This window comes from Typha latifolia, chromosome 8 (genome assembly GCF_019914945.1).
Source record: "Typha latifolia isolate L0001 chromosome 8, TyphaL0001v2, whole genome shotgun sequence".
Classification (NCBI taxonomy): Eukaryota; Viridiplantae; Streptophyta; class Magnoliopsida; order Poales; family Typhaceae; genus Typha; species Typha latifolia.
The window spans coordinates 7,162,922-7,185,709 of record NC_133093.1 but is presented as its reverse complement, the minus strand read 5'-3'; the positions used below and the strand labels follow the sequence as shown (position 1 = coordinate 7,185,709).

The 22,788-nt window shown below is 34.7% G+C and overlaps 1 protein-coding gene across 5 annotated transcripts; it reads right to left on the bottom strand.

Annotated features, from left to right (window-relative positions):
• Positions 1-1,960: 1,960 nt before the first annotated feature.
• Positions 1,961-21,843, bottom strand: LOC140794261 (ribonuclease E/G-like protein, chloroplastic). 5 transcript variants are annotated; one of them, XM_073146212.1, is made up of 14 exons: positions 21,552-21,843; positions 20,039-20,142; positions 19,363-19,547; positions 17,750-18,017; positions 16,547-17,664; positions 15,511-15,828; positions 15,357-15,434; positions 14,964-15,088; positions 13,915-14,062; positions 7,696-7,768; positions 5,116-5,228; positions 4,497-4,616; positions 2,969-3,124; positions 1,961-2,455 (listed from the first exon to the last, which is right to left on the bottom strand). In XM_073146212.1, exons 1-14 carry the CDS (start codon positions 21,713-21,715, stop codon positions 2,279-2,281), a joined length of 3,147 nt encoding a protein of 1,048 aa, XP_073002313.1. In that variant the 5' UTR covers positions 21,716-21,843; the 3' UTR covers positions 1,961-2,278. The 5 variants fall into 5 exon arrangements, with proteins under 5 accessions (XP_073002313.1, XP_073002315.1, XP_073002314.1 ...); XM_073146214.1 differs by having other exon boundaries at positions 15,357-15,398; positions 21,552-21,842; XM_073146213.1 differs by having other exon boundaries at positions 17,750-18,014; positions 21,552-21,842.
• Positions 21,844-22,788: the final 945 nt, after the last annotated feature.

Here is a 22,788-nt window from a genome sequence, read left to right as displayed (position 1 = left end):
ACTTCATTCTGAGTTTGGTCCCTATCCTAACAAAGGGGGATCAAGTAAGGACAAAAGTTATTACTTGTCTTCTTTGACTGTTGTGTCAAGCACCAGTTCATTCCACCAATCCCACCTTCAGTAGTGCGCAACTCTAATAGATTCAGTAGCTCATTCATAGTGCTATGAGCTTCACTAGCGCCTCTACGCGTTTGTGGACGCAGCTCTCGGTCTGTGTGAACGCAAGTATCCTCGTTCGAACGCGTTTGTGAACGCGATGTGAACTCAACAGCTTTTCTCCAATAATCTTGCAATTCTTCAAATCAGAGATATTCTAGACTTTTTATAAAGCTCATATACATGTAAAAATACACTTAGAATATTTTGCACACAATTGCCAACAATTAAAAACCTAACAGTAAAATTGCTTCAAATTTTTGATGGTGAAAGAAAGGCACCCATTGGATTCATATATAGTAGGTTAAAAGATATCAAGAAGGAAATAAAGAATATTTTCAATAACAATAAGACTTCTTTTAAGCCTTTTTCAGATACAATTGATCACTACACAAGTGGAAAGTTTGATACACATATGTGTGCTGCTGTATATTACTTAAATCCACACTATTTTTATAGAGATTTTGATAAAATAGAATGCGATTTAAATGTAACGGATAGTATTCTTAATTATATTGAGAACTTTTTTTTCCCAGATTATGTTATTCAAGTTCATATTTTAAATGTGAAGATGAAAGCATATAATGATGCCAGTGGAAATCTTGAAAGATCGCTAGCAAGATTAGAAAGAGAAGTTAACAATGATAAATTTAACCCATAACGTATGCAGTAAAACATGTCTTTTATTTTTTGTATGTTACTAAGACTTATAATTTTTATGAATATGTATTTTGGGCTTGTTGTGGCATTAGTGTCGTGGGTTTTCTTTGTCTGTTTTATTTGTAGAAATATAGACTTTTCACTTGTATATTATATTAAAATATTAACCACTAAGTCACGTGGTAATCACGTGAGCATAAGGGGCACTCAGGTGTTGAGTCTGGGAGATGTGAATTAGGCTGTTTGGCCTTGTCCCCTGGGCCATGCCTAGCAATAGACTTCACGTGCAAGGCTTTTCCTCAGCAATGCCAAGCCCCCTTTCCGAAATGGTGCCTTTTCAAAACCTAATACCATTCATCATTTTCTAGAGCAAAATGAGACACCACTAAGACATCTGAGGTTAGTATCCAACCGATGAAAAGAGCGTTAAGGTAGGATAGCTATTCCAATTCCTCCCAGCTCATAAGGAAATGGTGCCTCCAATTACAACACCACATTATATACCGATTGCTAGAGCACCTACTCTCTCATCCGAGTGGAGTCTTTTTTACAAGTCTAGTGCACTTTAAAATTGACATATGAAACTGTGTTTCGAAATCGCTTTCCGGATTAATGATGTCCAAATACAAATCAATGACCGCATCAATGACTTATATAAACAATTTAAAATCACTTAGAAATTGTTAGGTCTAGAATCACTTTCTAATTTTCATATAAATCGATGATTGAGAATGCTGTCTCATCAAACTCGCAAATTTTTTGAATGATTTTGAAATTTCTATACTTCACCTTAAAAACCACTGATTGAAACTGCAATTTCAAAACGCACTTAATTTTGTACATAAGTTTTGTACTGCACTATACCATTAAAAGTCTGGTATAGCATATACTTAATTACCTGACGTTTTCTAGTTTTCCAACAGACTACACATTTGGAGATAGGATGTTATGAAGGATCCTGCATAAAGTACCGCGGATTATGCCGCCTAACACCATTTAAACCCCTACTTATGAAAGATCAAAGATGGTATTTTCACCGAAACAAAAAAAAAAAAAAACAGCACCAGCACTACATAAAAACTATGAGAAAATCTGTCATGGCGAAATCTAAATAACTGAGCAAAAGTCTGATTAGAGTGAGAAGTGGAAAGAAAAATGGAAACGGAGGTTGAGATTAGGCATGCTTTCTGCTTACAAGGAGGCACCAAGGGGAAACTGTACAGCTAAATGCTAAAGCTACACCAACACATTGGCTCAGCTGCCACAACTGAAGCATATAAGGTGATTTTGTTGACCTATTCAAGAAATTTTAGAACAACATAGATCTTTCATTATAGAAAAAAGAAAAAGGAATGATGCAATACAAAATTGAGCAAAATTTTTACAACAAGGCACATCAAATATGAGCTTCTGATACTGCTAAACGCTTGGCTAGCGATCGTGCCAAGCTCACACAACCTTTTCATTTTCCTCGACTCTTCCATTTCTTAACAGGAAAAAGTGTGAGTTTAGTACTTGGAATGTAAGTTCTAGCTTCAGTAGGCCGCAACCGGGAGATAGCAAACTGCTGCTCATTGTTTTCCTTGTCATCAGCAAATGGCGTGACCTCGAATGTTCCTCGAGAAAATCCTCTGGCTACCTGAGTTCAGCGCAACCTTAACAAAGTGAGTTCATAATGAAATCATGAAGACACAGCAATGTCTAGTATACTTTGTTCTGAAATCTATACATGCTACATGCTTCATAAACTGGAAATGCAACACTCAGAGCCAAGTATGAATAATCTTCCTTTTACTTATCCAATATGATCATCAACTAGATCTGTTTTAGAAGATTTACCATGAAATAGAAATTATTAATCTACTTGAAGATGGTTATTTGTGCAAGCAGAGGTAATGGACTGTTTGACCAAACTAGCACTTCCAAACTATTTTTTACGCATCTAATACACTTCCAAATTTAAATATAAGAGTTTACTTAGCAACTTTTAAATTTTCACATAAATCACTAAACTAGAAAAGGATTTATATTTGGAAAATGTTGTCCAGTTTCGTATTTACATTACGAAGTTAATTAGACACGTAAAAAAGATTAGCAGCAAACTAAAATAGTCAAAAACTCTAGAGGTAATGCACATAGAACCAGATGTTACCTTTAATATAATCCAAACTTTAAGGGAACTACTCAAGACTGCAAGTTTCGTTCTCTTCCCTGATGTCAAGTGGTTACACATGTAACGGTCCACCCTCAACACAAAGCGTGGCCAAGATTTTGGATTCTCAGGATCTGGTTTCTGGTCTGAGGCAGCCTAATTAAGACAAAAAGAGTATGAATAAAATGAAACCTAAAGCAAAAGGAATAGTCCTATAACTAACAATATAATGAAAAGGTTGTTACTTGTCACTTGTTAGTAGCATTATGCAAAATGAAATTGGCAGACTAGTTGAAATGTTGAGGCAATAATTAAGATGCATTAACTTATCAGATTCATATCATGGGAAAGCATCACTAATAAAAAGTGAGATGTTGTAATCTAGATGACCTGGTTGTTCAGCAAGGTAGAAGTACAATATAAATCCTATAAATGTGGCATAAATATGTTTATCAAGAAATACATTAATTCCTCTGTTTTAATTATCAAATATAAAATAAAATATACATGTTATTTGTCAAAAGCTTCCTAAACTACAGCCCTCATCTGACAAAAATAACATGAGAATATGAGATAAGAAGCACCGTCATTTTGATCACAACATCTAGCAGCCTCACATCAATGTCAGATCTGGGGCAGGAAAAGTGCTTATTCCATGGTGAATAACCATCAATCCACAGAAATTGAACAAAATTTCTAAAAAAATTCTAAGGCTGTTTCTATCCGAAGTATATTTTGATTCCTGCCAACCAATAGACTATCCCATAACTGTCAACTTGGCTAGGCAGATCACATAGCACAGTTGAACAGCGAGTTAGCAGATCTTACCTTCGGAAGATCAAATAATTGGACTTTAGGTAGTAAACCAACATTGGAACCAACTTGACATTAGCAGCACTAATAAGATAGCATGTTCAGAAGATAAGGAAATAGGGCTGCAAATTAACTATTCACAAGAAAAGTTGGGCTAGGATTTATAAAATATTGGTTCATCTCATTTATAGGATGGATGCATAAAAGTAACTACAGTGGGAAACGCCAACAGTCCAGTTAATGTCAGGAAAAAATACCTCGCCAGCCTGAGCTGAACATAGCCCTCAAGTTCATAACCACTCAACCAAAATAATGCAGTATTCTCATTCTTGGCTTTTGTGAAGCCCTAGAAGATAAGATTGTTCTTCTCTACCCATAGAGAAGACCATGTGATATCTCTATATAGCCCAACCACCTACCCTACTTCATAATATTGTCCCACATGCTATTACTGGTAGATAAATAAGAGCAAAGATATTTTCTGACAGTCAATCCAGCTAAATAGAACAATACAGTTGAGCCGACTATAATGTCAGCCAAACTTTTTTTCAAGCAAGTGATAAATAGGCTGGTCATGAGCATTCATCATCCTGCAAAATTAGATATAGGCTTGGCCTTGAGTGAAGACGCAGCTAGTTATTGAAGCTCAGAAATGAATCTTAATGACGATGTCGTAAAAGGTAAGCATAGGGAAAAGCAAAAGAACACTACTCACAAGTAAGCGGCAAATTTCATGTTCAATTTTTGAAAAGGAAGTGTCTAGAGCTTCAACACGCCCAGTAGCATGGCAACAAATACATGGTTCACTGATCATAAATGAAACACTGGGACGAACCTGCAGACAACATTAAATAGAAATTATCTGTTTACTCTGAATTAATCGGTTCTATAAATTGAAACCACAGGTCATGCAATTCATTGCTGTAAGCTTCAGTTAATTGTTTGTATCCAATCATTTCAATTGCATCATATTTATTTTTTAGAAGATTAAGTGAGAAGATAAACAATAGAGTAATAAAAAAAACTAAATGACTAAAAAAAGGGTGCAGATATTCTTTTAAGTCATGAAATAGAAGTCTGCACATGAAGACATCAAGAAGTACATCTGAGGAACGAGATTGACTCTAATACGCATGCATGTAGACCTGTCACACTCAGAGGCTCACATAAGCAATGTAGTTGAATAATTGTGTTGTATGTGCAGATTCAAAAAATTAATAATTACTCAAGCAGTTCAAACTAAGGCTCCATATAAAGAATGTCAAATATTGATTTTTCGGTCAAATATATCAAGTGAAGAAAGATAAAAGTATATATCTAGCAAAAGTTCATACCCTTTTTCTGGTTATTTCCATCAATCCAAGCTTTGACAACTCAGAAACTCTAACTGTTGATCTGTCTTTCTCAACTGCCTTCTTCATTTCTTCATAGACTCGCCTTCTATTAGCTGGGAACAAGAACTAGTGAGAAGATTTTTGTGTTTACTAAGAATAAAGGTGGAGCAGAACATCAAGGTAAAAAAAATTATATGAAACCCCACATAATAACATAACATGCTAACAAATTTAGATCATAGAACCAAAGCGTCCAAACAGATTTAAACTTTAAAGTTAAACAAGAGAAGATTCTTCAAGGTAACATTCAGTTTGTAGAAGTTACTAATAAACCAAAAAACCAACCACATGCCCAAAAAATTTGGGATGTGGCCCAGCCTAGGCCCGAAGTGGGTCTGGCTCTACCTAAAACCAAATAAAGCTTGGGTGGAGTCAGGCTGGGAGGTCTAGAGCTCAGCCAAGCCTAAAGCTTGAGCCAATAGGTCTGATCAAAATGACTGAGCTTGCAGGCTCCTCATCTCCTCATTTTCCTCCCTCTTGCTCTCCCTCTCCTCTCATCATACTCCCAAATCAAATTACTACCAGAATGGCTATAGTAGTGCCTATCTATCTGAGCATCAGTAGATAAGATCGCCAGCCGCAACAAATCTCCCATGCCTTAAGCCTCTACCAATCATTCTTTGGTATGGAGATCTTTCACCATGACGGAGTCCACTTTCAATTTGACTGAAGGTTGCTTCCTCATTCTCCTAAAATTCTCATCCTTTCCTCCCTCCTCTCTCTCGCAGTCTCGACCCCACCACCATTTCCTCAAGCCCCGCTCCTCCTCCCATAACCAATCTTCCCCTCCTCTTCTTCCTGCTCCCCTCCCCCTTATAGTGTGGTGTAGATTGCACACAGGTTTGGCACTATTAGGCCAACTCAAGCCCACGGTCGGTCTGACAATGATCAGGCTTCGTCACGATCATAATTTGAAGTTTCACCTGAGCTGAAAGATTAACGACCAAAATTTATTGAAAACTAAGACCAAAACTCATTTATCGAGGACAAAACATGCAAGATCATTGATCTTAACCCTTTGTTTTGGACCATTATCACTATCAACTAAAACTAATGCATTTCAAACTTTCAGCCCACATTTTTCATTCTTTCTTGGGGTCAAATCCAAAAACCAAAACTAAAATTTTGAACCATGGTATCAAAAAGAAATGCCTTGAACCAACCTGCCCCACCCTAACCCAACGAGACCATGTACAATTGCAAGTTCGCAACCCTCCTCATCTAGAGATTGCTTTCTGTGAGGCCTTCCACCACAATGTAAGGCCTCCACAGGCAATCCTAGGCAGTAGAATGTCATGCATCAATATGGAATAGGCCATGCCACAAGCACACAATCGTTGCTCTTTCAGTGTATGTCTTCTTATTGTAAACATCTAGTTGATAACTTGATATAAGTCGTTGACACTAGATTTAAAAGCCACATGAATGGGTGGGACTTTAATTCAACAAGTGAACTGATAGATTTAAAACCATTACGAGAAGGAAGGATTTACAGGAAATGAACCTTTGAGATACATAACATTAGTAGTTTAGGTGTTATTAACTTATTATAGTAGCAGATGAATAAATTACTTAAGAGTGGTTTGGCACCCACTACAGAAAGAAGGAACCTAGTGAGCTAAAAAATATTTCAAGCGAGTACCAATAAATCTAACATAAAGTCCTTCTGACCTGACCTACATCATATGATGCTTAGTTGAAACTGGTCTCAAAATGCACACATGGAGCAATGCCAAAAAAACAATAGAAGGAACAACAGATCCTTATCATCCACTACATTTAAGGAAAACTAAAGGTGTCCGTTCCTATATTTCTAGGAAATAAAGATACTTCCATAGTCTCACCATATTCATAGCGAACATGATACTCATTGGAGACTTCCTTTAATTATCTGATTTTTTAAAAATTAAATTAATCTTGTGGGTACTTCTCGGATGATTTTAGATACTTGCTTGAACAATTTCTAATTCCTATTAATGAGTCAAATCGAAGGAGACTATTACCTTCCATTTCTTATCAGATTTAGAAGGTTTCTCTTTGTAAAAAGATTTGAGTTCACTTGCTTATTTTATGATCTATATTAGAAAATTATGTTACAATAGTCAATTTCTTTTGATTTATAGATTGAATTTGCTTGTTTGTCTTACATCTTAGTAATATACTACATAATATACAGGACCTCATGAATGGTAGTTCTTTTAATAGATAAATTGGAAATCTCTTTATATATACTATTAGATGCAATAATAATATATAACTCCTCAATTAAGAAAATGCAAGTAGCTATATTCATTAATATATGCATATATTATGACCTACGTATCCTAAGCATATTGTATCCTTAAGATTTGTCATATCAGCATAATTGTATCATATCATATTTGTATTTCATATCCATGCTTCATAAATCTATTTGAATCTATTGTATATCGTTAAAATAATAACAGACAAAAAAAATGATGCTACATCTAATTATGACAAAACATATAAAAAGTAGTCCTTCAAGGGCACCATACTTACAATCATCAGCCATATCAATAAAATCTACAACGATGATGCCACCAATGTCTCTTAGGCGCAACTCCCGTGCAATCTGAAGCAAAAGAAAGAAAAATCCATTACATTAGTTTCAGTACATTCAATGTATACAAAAATAAGGTAATTGGACTACGCAATTGACATTTGATCTATATGAAATGCAGTCAAAGGTTTTCGAGTTCTAGCCTTCCACATGGAAGCTTTTTACTGGATCATTGTTAAGAATCAAATGTTGAATAGTAACTTACTTAGAATCTAAACCCACATAACTTCATTTGTTTGTTTCTTTCTTTTTCTTTCTTTTTTTCCTCTTTTTTAAAGTTACAAGGGATGCGCGGAAGTTTTGGGTTAATCCTTTACAAAGGTCCACAGGAACAAGACCCAAAACAGTGGACAAGAGAGAACCTAATATTCTAATGTTCTAATGCAGTACAGTTAGGAAGTTCTCTGCAGATCCTGGCTTTGGAGACCAGGATATTCAATATCACAGTTATTAAATAAGCAAAAGAAATGTACAGATTACTTCCAGAAAAATAAAAATCTCATAAAAAGCAATAATTGCAAAGAAAAAGATGACATAATAAACTGACAAATACCTAATAAATAAACCAATAGATTAACTTTAAGGCCCCCTACAAGACAATATCATAATATGGGAAAAAGATTTAGTTATTTAAATTATAAATTTGATGCCAATAGGACAATGATCAAGTCAATGAGAATGGAAGGATATAATGGATTTCCAATAGAAACCACAGCCAAAAATTGTGTAGAAGTAAGCACAATGCAGGTAAAGGATAAGTAGCCAACCAAGAAAAATTTAGTGGTTGAGGATGCTCGAAGCATCTATTAGAATAAATAGAAGACAAAGAGAAGAAAAGCTAGTAATAGAAGATAATATTCCAAAGGAGAAAAAGGAAATAGAGAATGGAATAATTTGCATAATCCTACAGTAATTTCTATAGTCAATAAATCAAAAAAGCATCTTTATCTCAAAGAGGATTTTTCAGTATCCTATATCCTAGATCCTAGAGTGAGAGAGAGAGAGAGAGAGAGAGAGAGAGAGGGAGAGAAAGATAGGGAAGGAGAGGAATAAGAGGACCAGTATTTCAACTTTTTGCCCTTTTATGTGTGTAATCATTTGCTCATGCAACAAGAACATCGGAAAGTACAATTTCCTCAATCTTGACCCAACATAACTAATGTACCAAAATAACATTTATGAGGACTAAGTATTTCTAACATGGGTAAATAACTTAAGAACTATTGCCCTCCATCGTAAATTAAGTGTCATCCTGTGGCCAAACACTAACCAATTATCAGTCTATCACTATCAAAATATCAAATTATTAATCTAACTTCAAATTAACACACCATTCAAAACAATGCATACTAACATCGAGATTTTTCATCCTACATTTAACAGTCTAAATGGTGAAAAAGGGCATCAACTAATCAAAGGATGGTTGTGTTGATAGAATATCAGCAACTAATTTGGAGTTTACAAATCATAGATTTAAGTATCAGCTGATCACAATCCATATCGTCGAAATAGATTGGCCGATATGGCTGATTTAGTCGATCCCCGCTCTGAATTACCTGAAATGGAAGGCCGATATAGCAAATATGGCCAATACATATCATTTTTTCAAACACCCGATCCCGATTCTAAAACCGATACTTAAAACCTTGATATAAATGATATATCTAGCTCAGCTTTACAAGATCTATTGTTTGCATGGATCTTTCTATATAGATCTAACATTTTGGTGTTACATTGATGAAAAATACTCTTAAAAATGTAGGAATCAAAGGAAAATTTTATTTCTACAAAATTCTCCAAATAAAAAAATCAAAATTAATATGTCAATTTCATTCAAATTGGGTCAAAATTGGTATGAGAATATATTAGATTAACTCCATATGAGTTAATTTGAACCCAAATTATATAATTTTTAGCTAAAATTTCAGCATGATAAGATTTTCCACATATTTCAAAAAATCCAAAATTAATATATCAAATTCATTCAAATTGAGTTGAAATTGATATAGGAACATGTTTGATTAACTATATTCAACTAAGTATTGGTTTTCATTATTAAATTATTGTCAATTAATAAATGTATTCAATCATATTATGCAAAACTCCAAATATCGAAATCGAAATCAAGATAGGGATCGGGATTGACTGTCCAAGAAAATGATAAGTATCGGCCATAACAGCCGCCTGTATCGATTTATATTTTCAAATAATTTTTAAAATATAGAAAAAATCTAAAAATTTTAAAAACTAATAATATTAAGATATAAATATAAATTATTCATATATAAATCTAAAAATAAAAAATTAAATATTATTTTCTTAATTTTTATCTCTCTTTCAACCACTCACTCTCTCTCCCTCATACAAATAAAAAAAATCCTTACTCTCTCCCTCACTAACTCTCTCTCCCACTCTCTCACTTATTAATCTTCTCTCTCACTAACTCTCTCTCTTATTAACTCTCCCACTACCACTCCCTCTCCCTCACTGATTCCCCTCTATCTCTCATTAACTCTCTATCTCTTTCTCCCTCGCCAACTCCCTTCTCTCAATCTCTCCCTCTCGGATTCTCTTTCCTCCATGGTTCCTAGTTTTGGTACGGCCGATCCCGATCCTAGCCAAAACCAATCTATTGATTGGTCCGGATCAGCCGATACCCAATTTGTTTCGGGTCGGGATCGGCCGATCCTGCTCGAGACGAGCATGGGTAAGAGAGAAAGAAAGGGGAAAGAGAGAGAAAGAGAGGGAGGAAGAGAGAGAGGAAAAGAGAGAGATGGAGCAAGAGAGAGGGAAAGAGGGAAAAAGAGAGGGAGCAAGAGATGAGTTTGTGGGTTGCAGCAGTAAGAAGGAGAGGGAAGAAGAGAGAGAGGGGAAGAGGAGAGAGAGAGAGACATGGAGAGAAAACAAAAATTAAAAAACTATGTTAAAGAGGGAAAGAGGTGGTAGTCGGTGAGGAAGAGGGAGAGTTTTTAAGGGAGAGAGTTAGTAGGAGAGATAGTTAATTAGGGAGAGTTTGATAAGAAAGAGTTAGTGGGAGAGAGTTTAATAAGAGAGAGTTAGTGAGAGAGAGAGTTTGATAAAAAAAAGAATTAGTGGTGAGAAGGTAATAATTTTTTTAAATTTATGTAGGAGAGAAAGTGTTTGAGTGGTAGAAAAGGGAAGAAATAGAAATTGAGAAAATAGTATTTATTTTTTAATTTTTAGACTTTATATATGAATAATTTTTATTTCTATCTTATTATTATTTTTTCTAAAAAATTAAGAATTTTTCTATATTTTAAAAATTATTTTAAAATACAAGCCAATACAGACGGCCGATACTGCCGATATGGCCAATACTTATCATTTTTTTCAGACGATCGATCCCAATCTCGATTCTAATACTTGGAACCTTGCTCTCCTCTTTCTCTCCCACTAATTCTCCCTCTCCTTCACTGACTCCCTTCTCTCTCGGTCTCTCCCTCTCAAATTCTTCTCCAGCGATGCTTCTCCAATGAGCTCTCTCTCTCTCTCTCTCTCTCTCTCTCTCTCTCTCTCTCTCTTTCTTACTCTCTTCCCTCTTTTTCTCCCTTTCTCTCCCAATTTCAGTCAGTTTCGGCTGATACGGCCAATACCAGGCCGAAACCAGTCATCGGCCCTAGATTGGGATCGGCTATGGCCGATCCCAATCCATTTCAATCAATCCCACTCAGGATCAACCCAAACTTGGAACCATGATATTATGGGTTGAATAATAAATTAATATATCAAATTCATTAAAATTGGGTCGAAATTGATATAAGAACATGTTTGATTAACTATATTCAACTAGGTATTAGTTTTAATTATTAAAATATTGTCAATTAATGAATGTCTCAAACATATTATGTGATGAATAATGTTTCTACTTCACTATTGCTATATCTTTAATAAAATAGGTCATTTACAAAAATAAAATAAAAAGACTAATGTAGGCTATCATACATATATTCAAACCAAAACTGAGAATTGCCTTATCGAAAACAAAATGTCTCTAAATACCCTAAAAAATTATGAGAGGTGTGCCAAAAGCATGCTAATGCGCGCCGGTGGTATTCAGGGGCATGCCAACCACAGATCAACATAACATATGTCTTCAGCATGCCCATCCTTAAGTATTAATTAATAGTAGAGTGATCAATGGAAGCATAGAGCAAGGATTAAGTCCTACCCAAACAAACCCAACTATTTGGGTTGGATATATAAATGCTTCTCTTCCTTTCATCTCTATCCAGTTAAGAGTTAGGATGAAAAGAAGCACTTTTATATATTTTTCTTACTAATTCAACATATTCTTCTTGGAGACAAGAACGACAAGGTTGAGGATTCCCTCAAGCTTTACAAGAAAAGTTTGTGTAATGGATATTATTGAGTCAATAAGAAGAAGAAAAAAAGTTTCACTCTTCAGGAATTAAGTGTCTACGAGGACCGAGGACCACTAATTGTATGTTTATGATGCATTGTAAAGGAAGATAATGGTGCAAAAACTGTAGTCAGGACAAGAAAAAGGCAACTAATTATAGCCTAGGGCCATAGGTTATTGCAAATTTTACTTTAGGCAAGTGGACAGAAAATAGGGGAGAAATAAACCTAAATAAACAATTGGAGGGTCTCAATTATAAAGAAAAGATACTTATTACAGAGAACAGCAGGCATTCATGTCTGAAAATCAAATTTTAGCCTCTAATTAAGATTAGTATGAACTTGCTTTGGTAACACTATAATGCATTTAGTTTTAAGATATATAAGAGATTCCCATGCTGTTTAATCAGTAATTGGCAATATATGTCACTTTCAACAAAATAAACTAATAAACATCTCTTGAGCAAAGGTCAACGTGCCAACCAAATGGAAAGTAGAAGTTAGAGAAGAGAAGAGAAGAGAAATAGAGGAGATCTAGGAGGGATTTAATATTTTCTTTTCCTTCAAATCCCATCAAAAGGTAAAATTTTCTTTCGACTTCTAAGTATTTCCTCTGTTTTATGTTTTCGACACTAATTTGGGGTGTACATCTATCATTTGCAAGAGTCATTTGCTAGATCTATAAAAGTAATCTTTAAATATATAATTTTTAGGAAAACAAAATCTGATTTCCCCCAATTTTTGCCCAAAATTTCAAAAAAATGCAAAATTAATGTGTCAAAATTCATTCAAATTAGGCCAAAAATGGTCTAAGAATATATTAGTATTGAGTCGATTTGAACACAAATGTCACAATTTTTAGCTAAAATTTCAGCATAATAAGAAATTATTTGCAAAATAAGTTAATTATGCATTGAATCATATTTTTCTCCTTGACTACTGTTATATCTTCAATATAATATTTATTTACAACATTATTTACGGATAAAAGACTTTAGTGTAGGTTTTAAATATATACATGTTAGAAGCGTGTCGATGGGCATGCGTAAAGTGTATTCGGCACGGCATGTGCCACTAGCATGACAATTCTTACTTCTAAGAAGCAATATCATCAATGTTAATAAGTAAAAGAGACAAAAATAAATGTGATACTAGTTCAGTATCACATCGTAAATTATTTCAATGACCTCACCAATTGTTGAGCTGATAATGTATGTCTCTATAGAGTAGATGCTATGTAAGTATTTGTCTTTCCATTTCTATTCTCAACTTCAAATGGTTCAGAAATGGTTCTGAAATTAAGTATAAAATAGTGAAACAAATCAAACCACAAAGGTAAAGTAACAATTTGTAGTTCCCGAAAAACAAAAAAAAAATCAAGAGTAGATCGTCTTGAAAGTGAACACAATCTGAGCCCTCTCAGCCATCTAGCAATTTACTTAAGTTAAGATTAAGCTGTTGTCCACTAAGACTATCAAATTCATGTTACTTCTAACTTATGACTTACAATCACTTCAATTTATAACATTGATCGACTCAAAAATATATATTTATTTTCAAAAATAGGAACAGAAAATATGTGAATGTGCACCAACAGTTCCAATGTTTTAGTATTGAGGTGTATGGAATGTAATTTCCTCTCTTGTGTGCTTAATTGCATATAAATGGCACTAATGCTGCTATTACATCTCTCTTATTGGTCAAGCTGCAAATCAAGTAGAAGAGGAAGGCATGAAGAAATAGTACAAAAGAAGTGGTTGCCAAGACTTTGAACATACTTGTTTCACAGCTGCAAGATTAACATCCAGAACAGCATTCTCTTGGGATGTTCCTTGCCCTAGCATACTGTGGCCACCATTTACATCAATTGAAACTAATGCCTCAGTCTGTTCTATCACCAAAGAACCTCCATTTGATAGTGGAACCCTAGAATAAGCAAATATAAATTTAATGACAATTAAATGGAACTGCATCTGCAGACATTGTAAATATGAGGTGTAAGAATTAGCTAAAAGAAAGAGCATTCAAGTGCACGACAGCACAAGACTCCCGCCTCAGCAGGGTCTGGTAAGAGAAAACATATGCAGTGTTCCCCTCATTTTCTGAAGAGGTTCCATAAACCTGTGACCTGTTGGACACAAGGGGCAACCCTTAATGTCACAACAAATGACACCCTCACCAATAACTTTCGGAAAATGACTATAGGTTGGACTAGTAGAAATAAAACAATTCACAAGTAGGTAAGTGTAAATTTTATGTAGCATGTCCCTGTCTCTGTGCAGATTACCAGCAGTTATCTCAGATCTAGTCCATTTAAGTTCAGTATCTTAAGAAGTGTGCCTTTATGTAACATTCGGTGTGCAAATCTCAATTCTGTCTTTTCCTTTTCCTGTATCAATAATTTCTTCATCCCCCTCCGACCTTCACAGAAGCAACAATAACAGAAGAAAAGGATATCCAAGGGACAGAACCCCACATAGATTATGGTGACTTATTTCTTCGTTTAGCAGGTGAAAAGATGAAACTTTATCAAAGCAGGTAAACAGATTCACTATCTGCAAGTACAAGAACTCAATCATATGTGAAACTATGATAAGAGAATTCTAGCAGAACATTCTGAACAGGTTTCTTATAGCATAAGGAGTAAGTTCATAAGTTTTATATACCACTAAAGGGTGGCAAATACTATTAAAAAATTTTACTCCATAGCTGTTGAACTTCATGGAATCAGTGACTGCCATTACAAAGATATTCTCAATCTTGAGATTACAACTCGACAACTATCTAAACAGCTACTTATCTTAAAAGAATAATGCATACATCTTACCTTTTACTAAGAATACTATTTATCTCTTCCTCAATGTTGTATTCATCAAATATAGGAGTTCTTTTGTCATACAGTTCAACCCTTTGACAAAGGTCAGGCGCAATTTCTTGGAGATAGCTGGTAACCTGAAGGCACAGACACAAGAGAAATCTATTATGTAACAGTTAGAGAAAAGGTAGTGATTACAATATTTACTTTTCAATTATGTTATCTTATCATCACAAAATATGCTCTGAAGATAGCCTATGTAAGCAACATGAACAACATGATTTCATGGCTTAATTAAAATCTGATACAGTTAGTTTCCCTTGAGCTAATCCATATGTTCATGTTATATAGTTGCATCAATTATCAGAATGAGGGGAAAGAAAGAATAGCTGTTATATTCCTTACTTCATGATAAGTTCGAGGAGAATCAACAACCATACTTTTGACCTGAGGTAAAGATAACAACTCATTTAGACAGAGATTCTGCAAAAGTGTCATAACCAATTAACTGACAACGAAAGACATAGAAAATAAATGCAAATGATAGGAGATAATTAACCTTATCATTAAAATAATCTTGTGCAACAGATAGGGTCTGGCCCATAGCCCTGTGCAACATAATTGGGACAGCACCTTCTACCCCCTCTTCAGCAGCTAGCGCAGCAGATTTTGCATGTTCAATAATGCCTTTCCAGGTAGAAAGTAAGCCATCCAGGTCTTTCTGCAATTCCTCCAAAGAATGACCAGTAGCAACTGTTCGTACAGTTAAACCAAAACCTGAGGGCTGCAGTGTTTTAGCTATAACCTTCAACCGTGTGCGCTCTGCACCCGTAATCTTCTTTGAGACTCCAATTCTGTTGCACCGTGCTATCAATATCTGCAAAATTACAAAGAAGTCCTCACCACTTTCAAATTTTAAAAGCAAAGTACTTCTGACAACAAACTATTTGACATTTCAGAACATAAGAGAATGAATGAAGAGATAAGCCAGTTTATGCTAGTACAAATAGTTAGTCAATGGAGGATAAAATTAACTGAATTATGGTTCCAAAATATAAGAAATTGTGGATCATAAAAACAATAATACAATGAATACAACTTTCAATTTCTGTTCTGGTGAACTTAAAACTAATTGTTTTGTACCTGAATTTATCTCTATAAGGTTATGACTAAATTGCTGATTGTATTTTCTACAGAATATAATGACTTATCATTTGATACATAATCTGCAGGCAACATGTTATTTTAAGTGCAGCTTCCTTAAAATTTTGTTTCTTTGCGCTGCACACTTAAATTTAAGCTGCTCAAATATCACTCTTATAGATGTCAAAATAAACACATTTGACAAGGTTCCAGTTTTCTTGCTCCTGAGAGAAATTCAGGCTGGCTATATCAGGAAACAAAATTTCACCATGTTGTTTGGTACAGAATCCAGCATTGTCAAGGGAAGTTCATCATATAATGGGAATACACCAGCAAAAAGAAAGAACTCAAAGGCTTGGATATAATGTGACGTGAGAGATGCATGACAGAATATATCCAAATACTTAACCACAAGCCATAAGAGATCAAGGTACAGCAAAAACCATACATACCCAGAATCTACTTCTTAGATTTGGATAAGGACTCAGAGCTGGACCTTTTGTCCCTAACCCTTCTTTAACTACTTGAACAATTACTTTTGTGCCTTTACGAACATGAGACCACTTGCTTTCATTTGTATGTCTTGTAGAATCGGAGACTTTTTCATTTATATCTTGTGGAGTCAGCCCTTCCTTCTCAGATACATTAAAGCTTTCTTCTTCTAATGACATGATATCTTCCCCTTCTTCATCTTCCATATTATGATCATCGTTTACTTCAAAGTTCCTTTCAAAATGAGCCTCAACATCACCAAAACCAGTTGTTCCATTATTCAACTGAGCATGACCAACTTGCCCGTCTTCATCTTCAAGGTACTCAATGTCCCCATTTATGAACTCTGATGAGTCATCATGCTGATCTACTTTCAATAACTCGTCAATTGCATCATCATCATCGTATGAAGGCAGCTCATGTTGATTGACATTGAACTGCTCTTTTTGGTCACCATTTGAAGAACCATTGACAGATCCAAGTTCATCTTTGATCTCCTCATCAAATGGAAGATATACAAAGGGTTCCCTATTATGTTTTATGTCCATAAGGGAAGGCCGTGAAATCCCAATGTCTACAAATGCTCCACCCATATGAGGAACAAGTTTTGTAACTACACCCAAGTATATGCTATCACACTGCACATTATTTTTAACAGGTTCCAGAAGTAGCTCAACGAGTCTTCCATCTTCCAACACTGCAATCCTTTGCATGGTACAGACAGAGGAGTTAATTAGTATAATCGTAGAAGCAGGCTCCTCGTCATAGGCAACTTTGTCCTCATCCTTGGACGTTAATTTCTCTGTACCATCTAAATTGCCAACAAGATCCATTTTGCGCTCTTCATCTTGATTAATCGTTTCATCAAGCCCATCAGAACTCAGGATCGGAAAAAGAATAGATCGAAATAGCCAGGGTTCCTCGACTGGCTGATTTTTTTCAGCAAATCCTTCTTCTGAATTACTAGCATTTACTTCTACAGTTTCCAAATCTTCAAAATTCTCCTCAAGTTGATTGACTGGGGAATTCTTCTGCCGTAATGAAACACCATTATGACTTTTTAGTATCACATTTTCACCTGTCAATGCACTGGAAGCATTTAAGTGTTCAGCACCTTGGAAAGATCTTAAATGATGCATGATTACACCAGTATGTTATACTACCTGCATAAGAAGGTTGACGAATTCCATGCTTAAGGTAGTCCACAGAATAGCATGTGCCCATCATCCATGATTCCCAAGACGGTGTTGGAAACGTGTTTACTCTGACCTTCATCCAAGAATCTCTGACTATCACCACCTCATTTTCTCTGCTGACAAAAGGTATTGATAGGGAGTATTCAGGCCCTGGCCTCCAAGTAAGACCAGCAGAGGAATGTTTCTTATGTTTTATGAAATAATTATATTTGAAATGAATCCCATGAGGTACCTGCTAGTGCATCAAAAGCTTAAGCTAAGATAAAAGATATTCCAGAAGCATATGAAGTCCATAATTATGTGGATGACCTATGACTATCATAACTCAACCAAAAAGCAAGAAAGTCCCAACTTTGTTATCAAATATTGTTAACAATGAAAAAGAAGCTTGTGTAGCATTACAATGAAGATTCTGCAGCCACTTATTTGTAAATTACATGTGACGGTAGTGTCTATGAATAATTATCAGTTCCACATTGTGAAAGCAATTAAGCAAACAAAGCAGCTACCAGATGCATTAAGACAAAAAGATCTGAAGGTAGCTTTCAAACAGAGGAATTATGATGCATTGATGCATAACAAGGGCTTGGAAAATTACTAGGAAACAGTTATTTCACATGTTATTTAAGTGATTAACTGTGAAGTTTTAGATTAGCAATTAGTAAGTGGTAAGCATGACTTTTTTCAGGATTCTGGAAGACAGACAGAAAGATATGGGCTTGATATAGAGGAACTGAAGTTGCTTAAAAAATATCTAAACAAAGAAGTTATATACCACTATCACAAATCAAGAAAATGCTCAATCTTATAATTACGCATTCATCAGGTTCAAAATTCAAATATCAAAATTGCTAATAATATTTTGCAGTATAAAAAGACATGGAAAGACCAATTCAATTCTACAAAACAATATAGATTTCAACCTTTGACAGCTAGATTCTGTTCTGAGAATAATTATTCCATCCAAAAGAACTCCATTAATGAAGAATTACTTGCAGACTTCTTCATTGCAGAAATGACAACTCTTTAGGGCTTTTGGTGCTTTAGAAGTAAATTCCAATTTTGCAGTAAAATTGTATGATCGCCAACAATCATACAAGTTAAGATGAATATTGTTAACAAGCAATGAACCAACACAGTTATCATTCTACAGAATCACTTTTGCATGCTTATGGTTAAGTAAACCTTAAATAAGACCAAAAGACCTTGTTGCATCATATATTCATATATCAGCCAGGTAATGACTAATGACCAAGTGGCAATAGTCATTTTGTATATTGACTTGTTTTGGTAGATCTAATTGATTAGCTTAGCTAACTGTAAAACAGTTAAAACAAGGTACAGATGAGCCAATATGAATGGTACAAATTAGAAGGATCCAACAACTAGAGTAACAGTGTTTTCAGCATTACAGTGCTTAACATGATTCTCAGAAAAATAGAATATATACATACATACATACATACATACATACTAAACGGATGTTATCTATTGTTGTAAATTGTAATGAATAATCTATGATAGAAAGTTCCATTTAACAGGAAAGAATACATTCTCTCTCAAAATCTATGTTGGACTACCTTTAATTCTGCCTCCCATAAATTAGTGCTTTCACTGGATGGAGACAAGAGAACAGCCATCTCTGGTTCCCAGCAGCCTAAGGTAACTGGATCCCCTGTAATGAAGATGAGATTACCATCCAGAATATCAGCTTCTATGGTCCAAAGTACCTTACACAATCCTCTACAGGTTATAGCAGAGTCACCTGAAAGAAACGTAATGGGTGAGAATAGTTCTCAAGAATAGTAGAACCATATTAATTGCTAATATAACCGCTGAATCAAAAACAAATGACTTATAGTATGAGATTATGAGGTTGCCTTGTGGGTATTATCTACTAATCAAAGAGATTTGGTCTATGATTACCAAAATCAGAAGCAGCGAGAGGGTTGAGTGAGATAGCAGGGAAATTCTTAGGACATATAGAAGAGAAGCCCAGAAAAATCTTTTATATGTATAAGGCTTACTTACAGAAAACAAAATATAAGGATTTGAAGTTTAAAACCAATAACATATTCCTACTTGATCAAATATATGGATCATCACAACAAAAAGTGACTTAGTAAGGAAATATTATAAGTTTAGAACAAACAAAGATCATAAAGTAGAATGGCAGTATTTCTCCAGATAAAATAATATAATAAAAATTAGTTTAGCAAACTTAATCAAACAAGTTGTTGAAGGAAGAAAGCATACCATCTCTTGTCGACATCAATGGTAACATAGAAGCATGACTGTGAATTCTTAGATGAAATGTGGTCTTGGGATCATTCTGTATTTGAATTGAATGCCAGATATTTCTGCATAACAAGGTCTCAAAATTCTTAGTTATTGGCACTAACTGTTAAGGTTGAGATCTGCAATGCTATTTAGTATTTACATGCCTCATGCAAAGTCCCAAAATATAACTTAGCAACAAAGAATGTTTACATTCTTCACTATCAGGGAATATTTCATCAAACTCTCTTGTTTCAGCTACATTATAGAAGCCATAAAAGCTTGATAATAATAAATAGATATATCTTTTGCTCAACTACATTGCACAGTATACAAACATGTACTAGAATGTAAAAGCTTAAAAAACTACCATTCTCCAACAACTTAAGCTTTAAAAGTAATCAATGAGCTATCATGATATGATAGCCAATTTTCCTAGAGGTCATGAACTCAAGCCTTGTCTAGCATTATTTCAATCTCTAGCTTGTGGTGATAGGGCTGCACATCCTCGTATTCCACAGGACTACTTGTGATGCATAGCGGCTATATGTGAGAGGGCATAATAAAGGTATATGATATACATTGTTGATTCATTACCTAATAATTTAAGCATTTAGAAAATGATAAGTTAAAATGGCATCAAAGAGGAGGTCTTGAGTATGAACCCCGCCAAACTCATTTGTCATTTAAAATATAAAACCCTCACCATTTTATTCAAATCCACTTCTGCACTTATTACAATGTTTTCAAGCTCAAAAAGTGAGGGGGAGTGTTAGAATAAAAGATTCAAAAAAATCATAAGGGTTGTCATGCCAGTGAGAAGTAGGTCATGTGTAAACTGTAAAGGGTCATCATAATAGTCTGTGAGCAGTTTTATAGTTATGTCTAGTGAGAGATGTCTATAAAAAATAACAAGGAGAAATCCCATTTTCTTCAGAAAATAAAAGGCAACATTTGCTGTTACATTATCAATTCTTATATATTATCATCCCATTTGTAGATTAATTTAAGAACACCCATAAAACAATTAAATGTGAAAAATGCAGAAAAGAAAAGCTCGCTCGCAACAAAAGTTCTATATGGCAAATCTAATTCGTACATATTATCCAATGGATACATGTTATCTGACCAGACATGAATTTAACTCAAGATGACTGAACCATGTAGAAAAACACAAAGAAGAAAACTAGCAAACTACTATGCAAGTACCATGCCAGACATCATTTAGAAGAGAAGAAATCGGTCAAAACAATTAAGTTATGAAAAATGGGATCAGTCCAATTAAGAGTATTTTCGTTCCCCAACTCAACTACACACAGACTTACACTTCCCAATACGTCTAAAAGCGTAACTTTCGCAGGACATAAAAAAAATCTCAAAATTCATTTTCTCATCGACTAATTCAGATAAACCGCACAAGGAACAATTTTGGTCAGATGAAAAGTAACAAACTTGCAAAAAGATTCAAACTTGACGTTGCAAACAAACTTACGGGGATATAACCCTCCTGAAAAGATCAAATCGAGAGTTTCTGAAGACCCCTCGTGGCAACCCGAGAGGAGAAAGATGGGAGGCTTCGCATAGCTCCATGGAGCCACTTCTTCGAGCGCCAACAAGGCTAGAGAGAGAAAAATGACGAGGGGCGAGAGAAACCATGGAGAAGGGGCAGAATATGGAAGAAAGAGATGGGCATCACTGGGAAGTTTGAAAGCATTCGAGAGATAGGAAGAATGGGGAGCAGCCTACCGATCTTCTTTTGAGGAGCCGGAGGTATTGGAAGCGATGGGGATAAGGAAATAGTGGCATTTTGGTCATTTTAAGTTCGCTGAGGAGTGAGGAGGAGGGCTTTTTACGTTTCGGTTACGTTCTTTTCCCGTTCAAGCATCTAATAATGGAGATGATAGGATTTTGAGAAAGGGTTGAATAATTCAATAATTATCTATTAACAAAAGTCTATTATTATGAAGAATTAACCATAGATAGCTAATTAAGAGTACGTGCATTCAACCCCTTTCGGAATTGTATAATTGGTCTTATTCTTCTTCAATACACAATAACGTATCGATTGAATAAAATCTATGTATATTACTGGTTTATTATATATAGATTGAATAAAATCTAGCTAAATGTTAACTAGAAATGTATAAGACTTACAAACTAACATAACTCAGGATTGCAGATTATAAGTGTGAATGTATAACCCTATATTTTATAAATAAAATTTATGGTAATTCTCATATATATGAATAGATAGATAGTTTATATATATAACCCAATGGAAAGGATAAGCAAAACTAGTATAATTCCTATATTTATAGTAATACATAAACCTACTTAAATAATAGATCAAAACAAATAATAAATTGTGGTATTCCTGTGTTGACACCCCTATCTTGTGATCAGATTTAGGAGATTAGGTATTCCCAGGGGTAGATATGATTTTATTTAGAAGATGGAAGCTGAAATCAATAAAGTAAGAATGTGATGAGTAGTCTTACCCTAAACATTTTTTCTAAATTAGGATATGTTAGCTTTGGTCTCGTTCCTTTTTGGAAGGAATAGTAGATAGCAGAGGGCTGACCTATTCCAAATGTGAGTCGCATGAGAGAAGATGAGGCATATATCTCAAATTTATATAATTATTACATGTATGCATCCAGTTTTGACGTCCAGTATAATTACTGATAGTATATAGAAATAATTAAAGATAAAGTATATTATTTATCTCA

What these genes read in the sequence shown, in the direction of transcription:
- LOC140794261 (XM_073146212.1), bottom strand. Translation starts at nt 21,715, where the DNA reads ATGGTTTCTCTCGCCCCTCGTCATTTTTCTCTCTCTAGCCTTGTTGGC. An exon ending in TCGTCAACCTTCTTATGCAG is followed by an intron (nt 17,665 to 17,749) that starts GTAGTATAACAT and finishes GTGCATTGACAG; the next exon opens with GTGAAAATGTGATACTAAAA. An exon ending in AAGATTATTTTAATGATAAG is followed by an intron (nt 15,435 to 15,510) that starts GTTAATTATCTC and finishes ACACTTTTGCAG; the next exon opens with AATCTCTGTCTAAATGAGTT.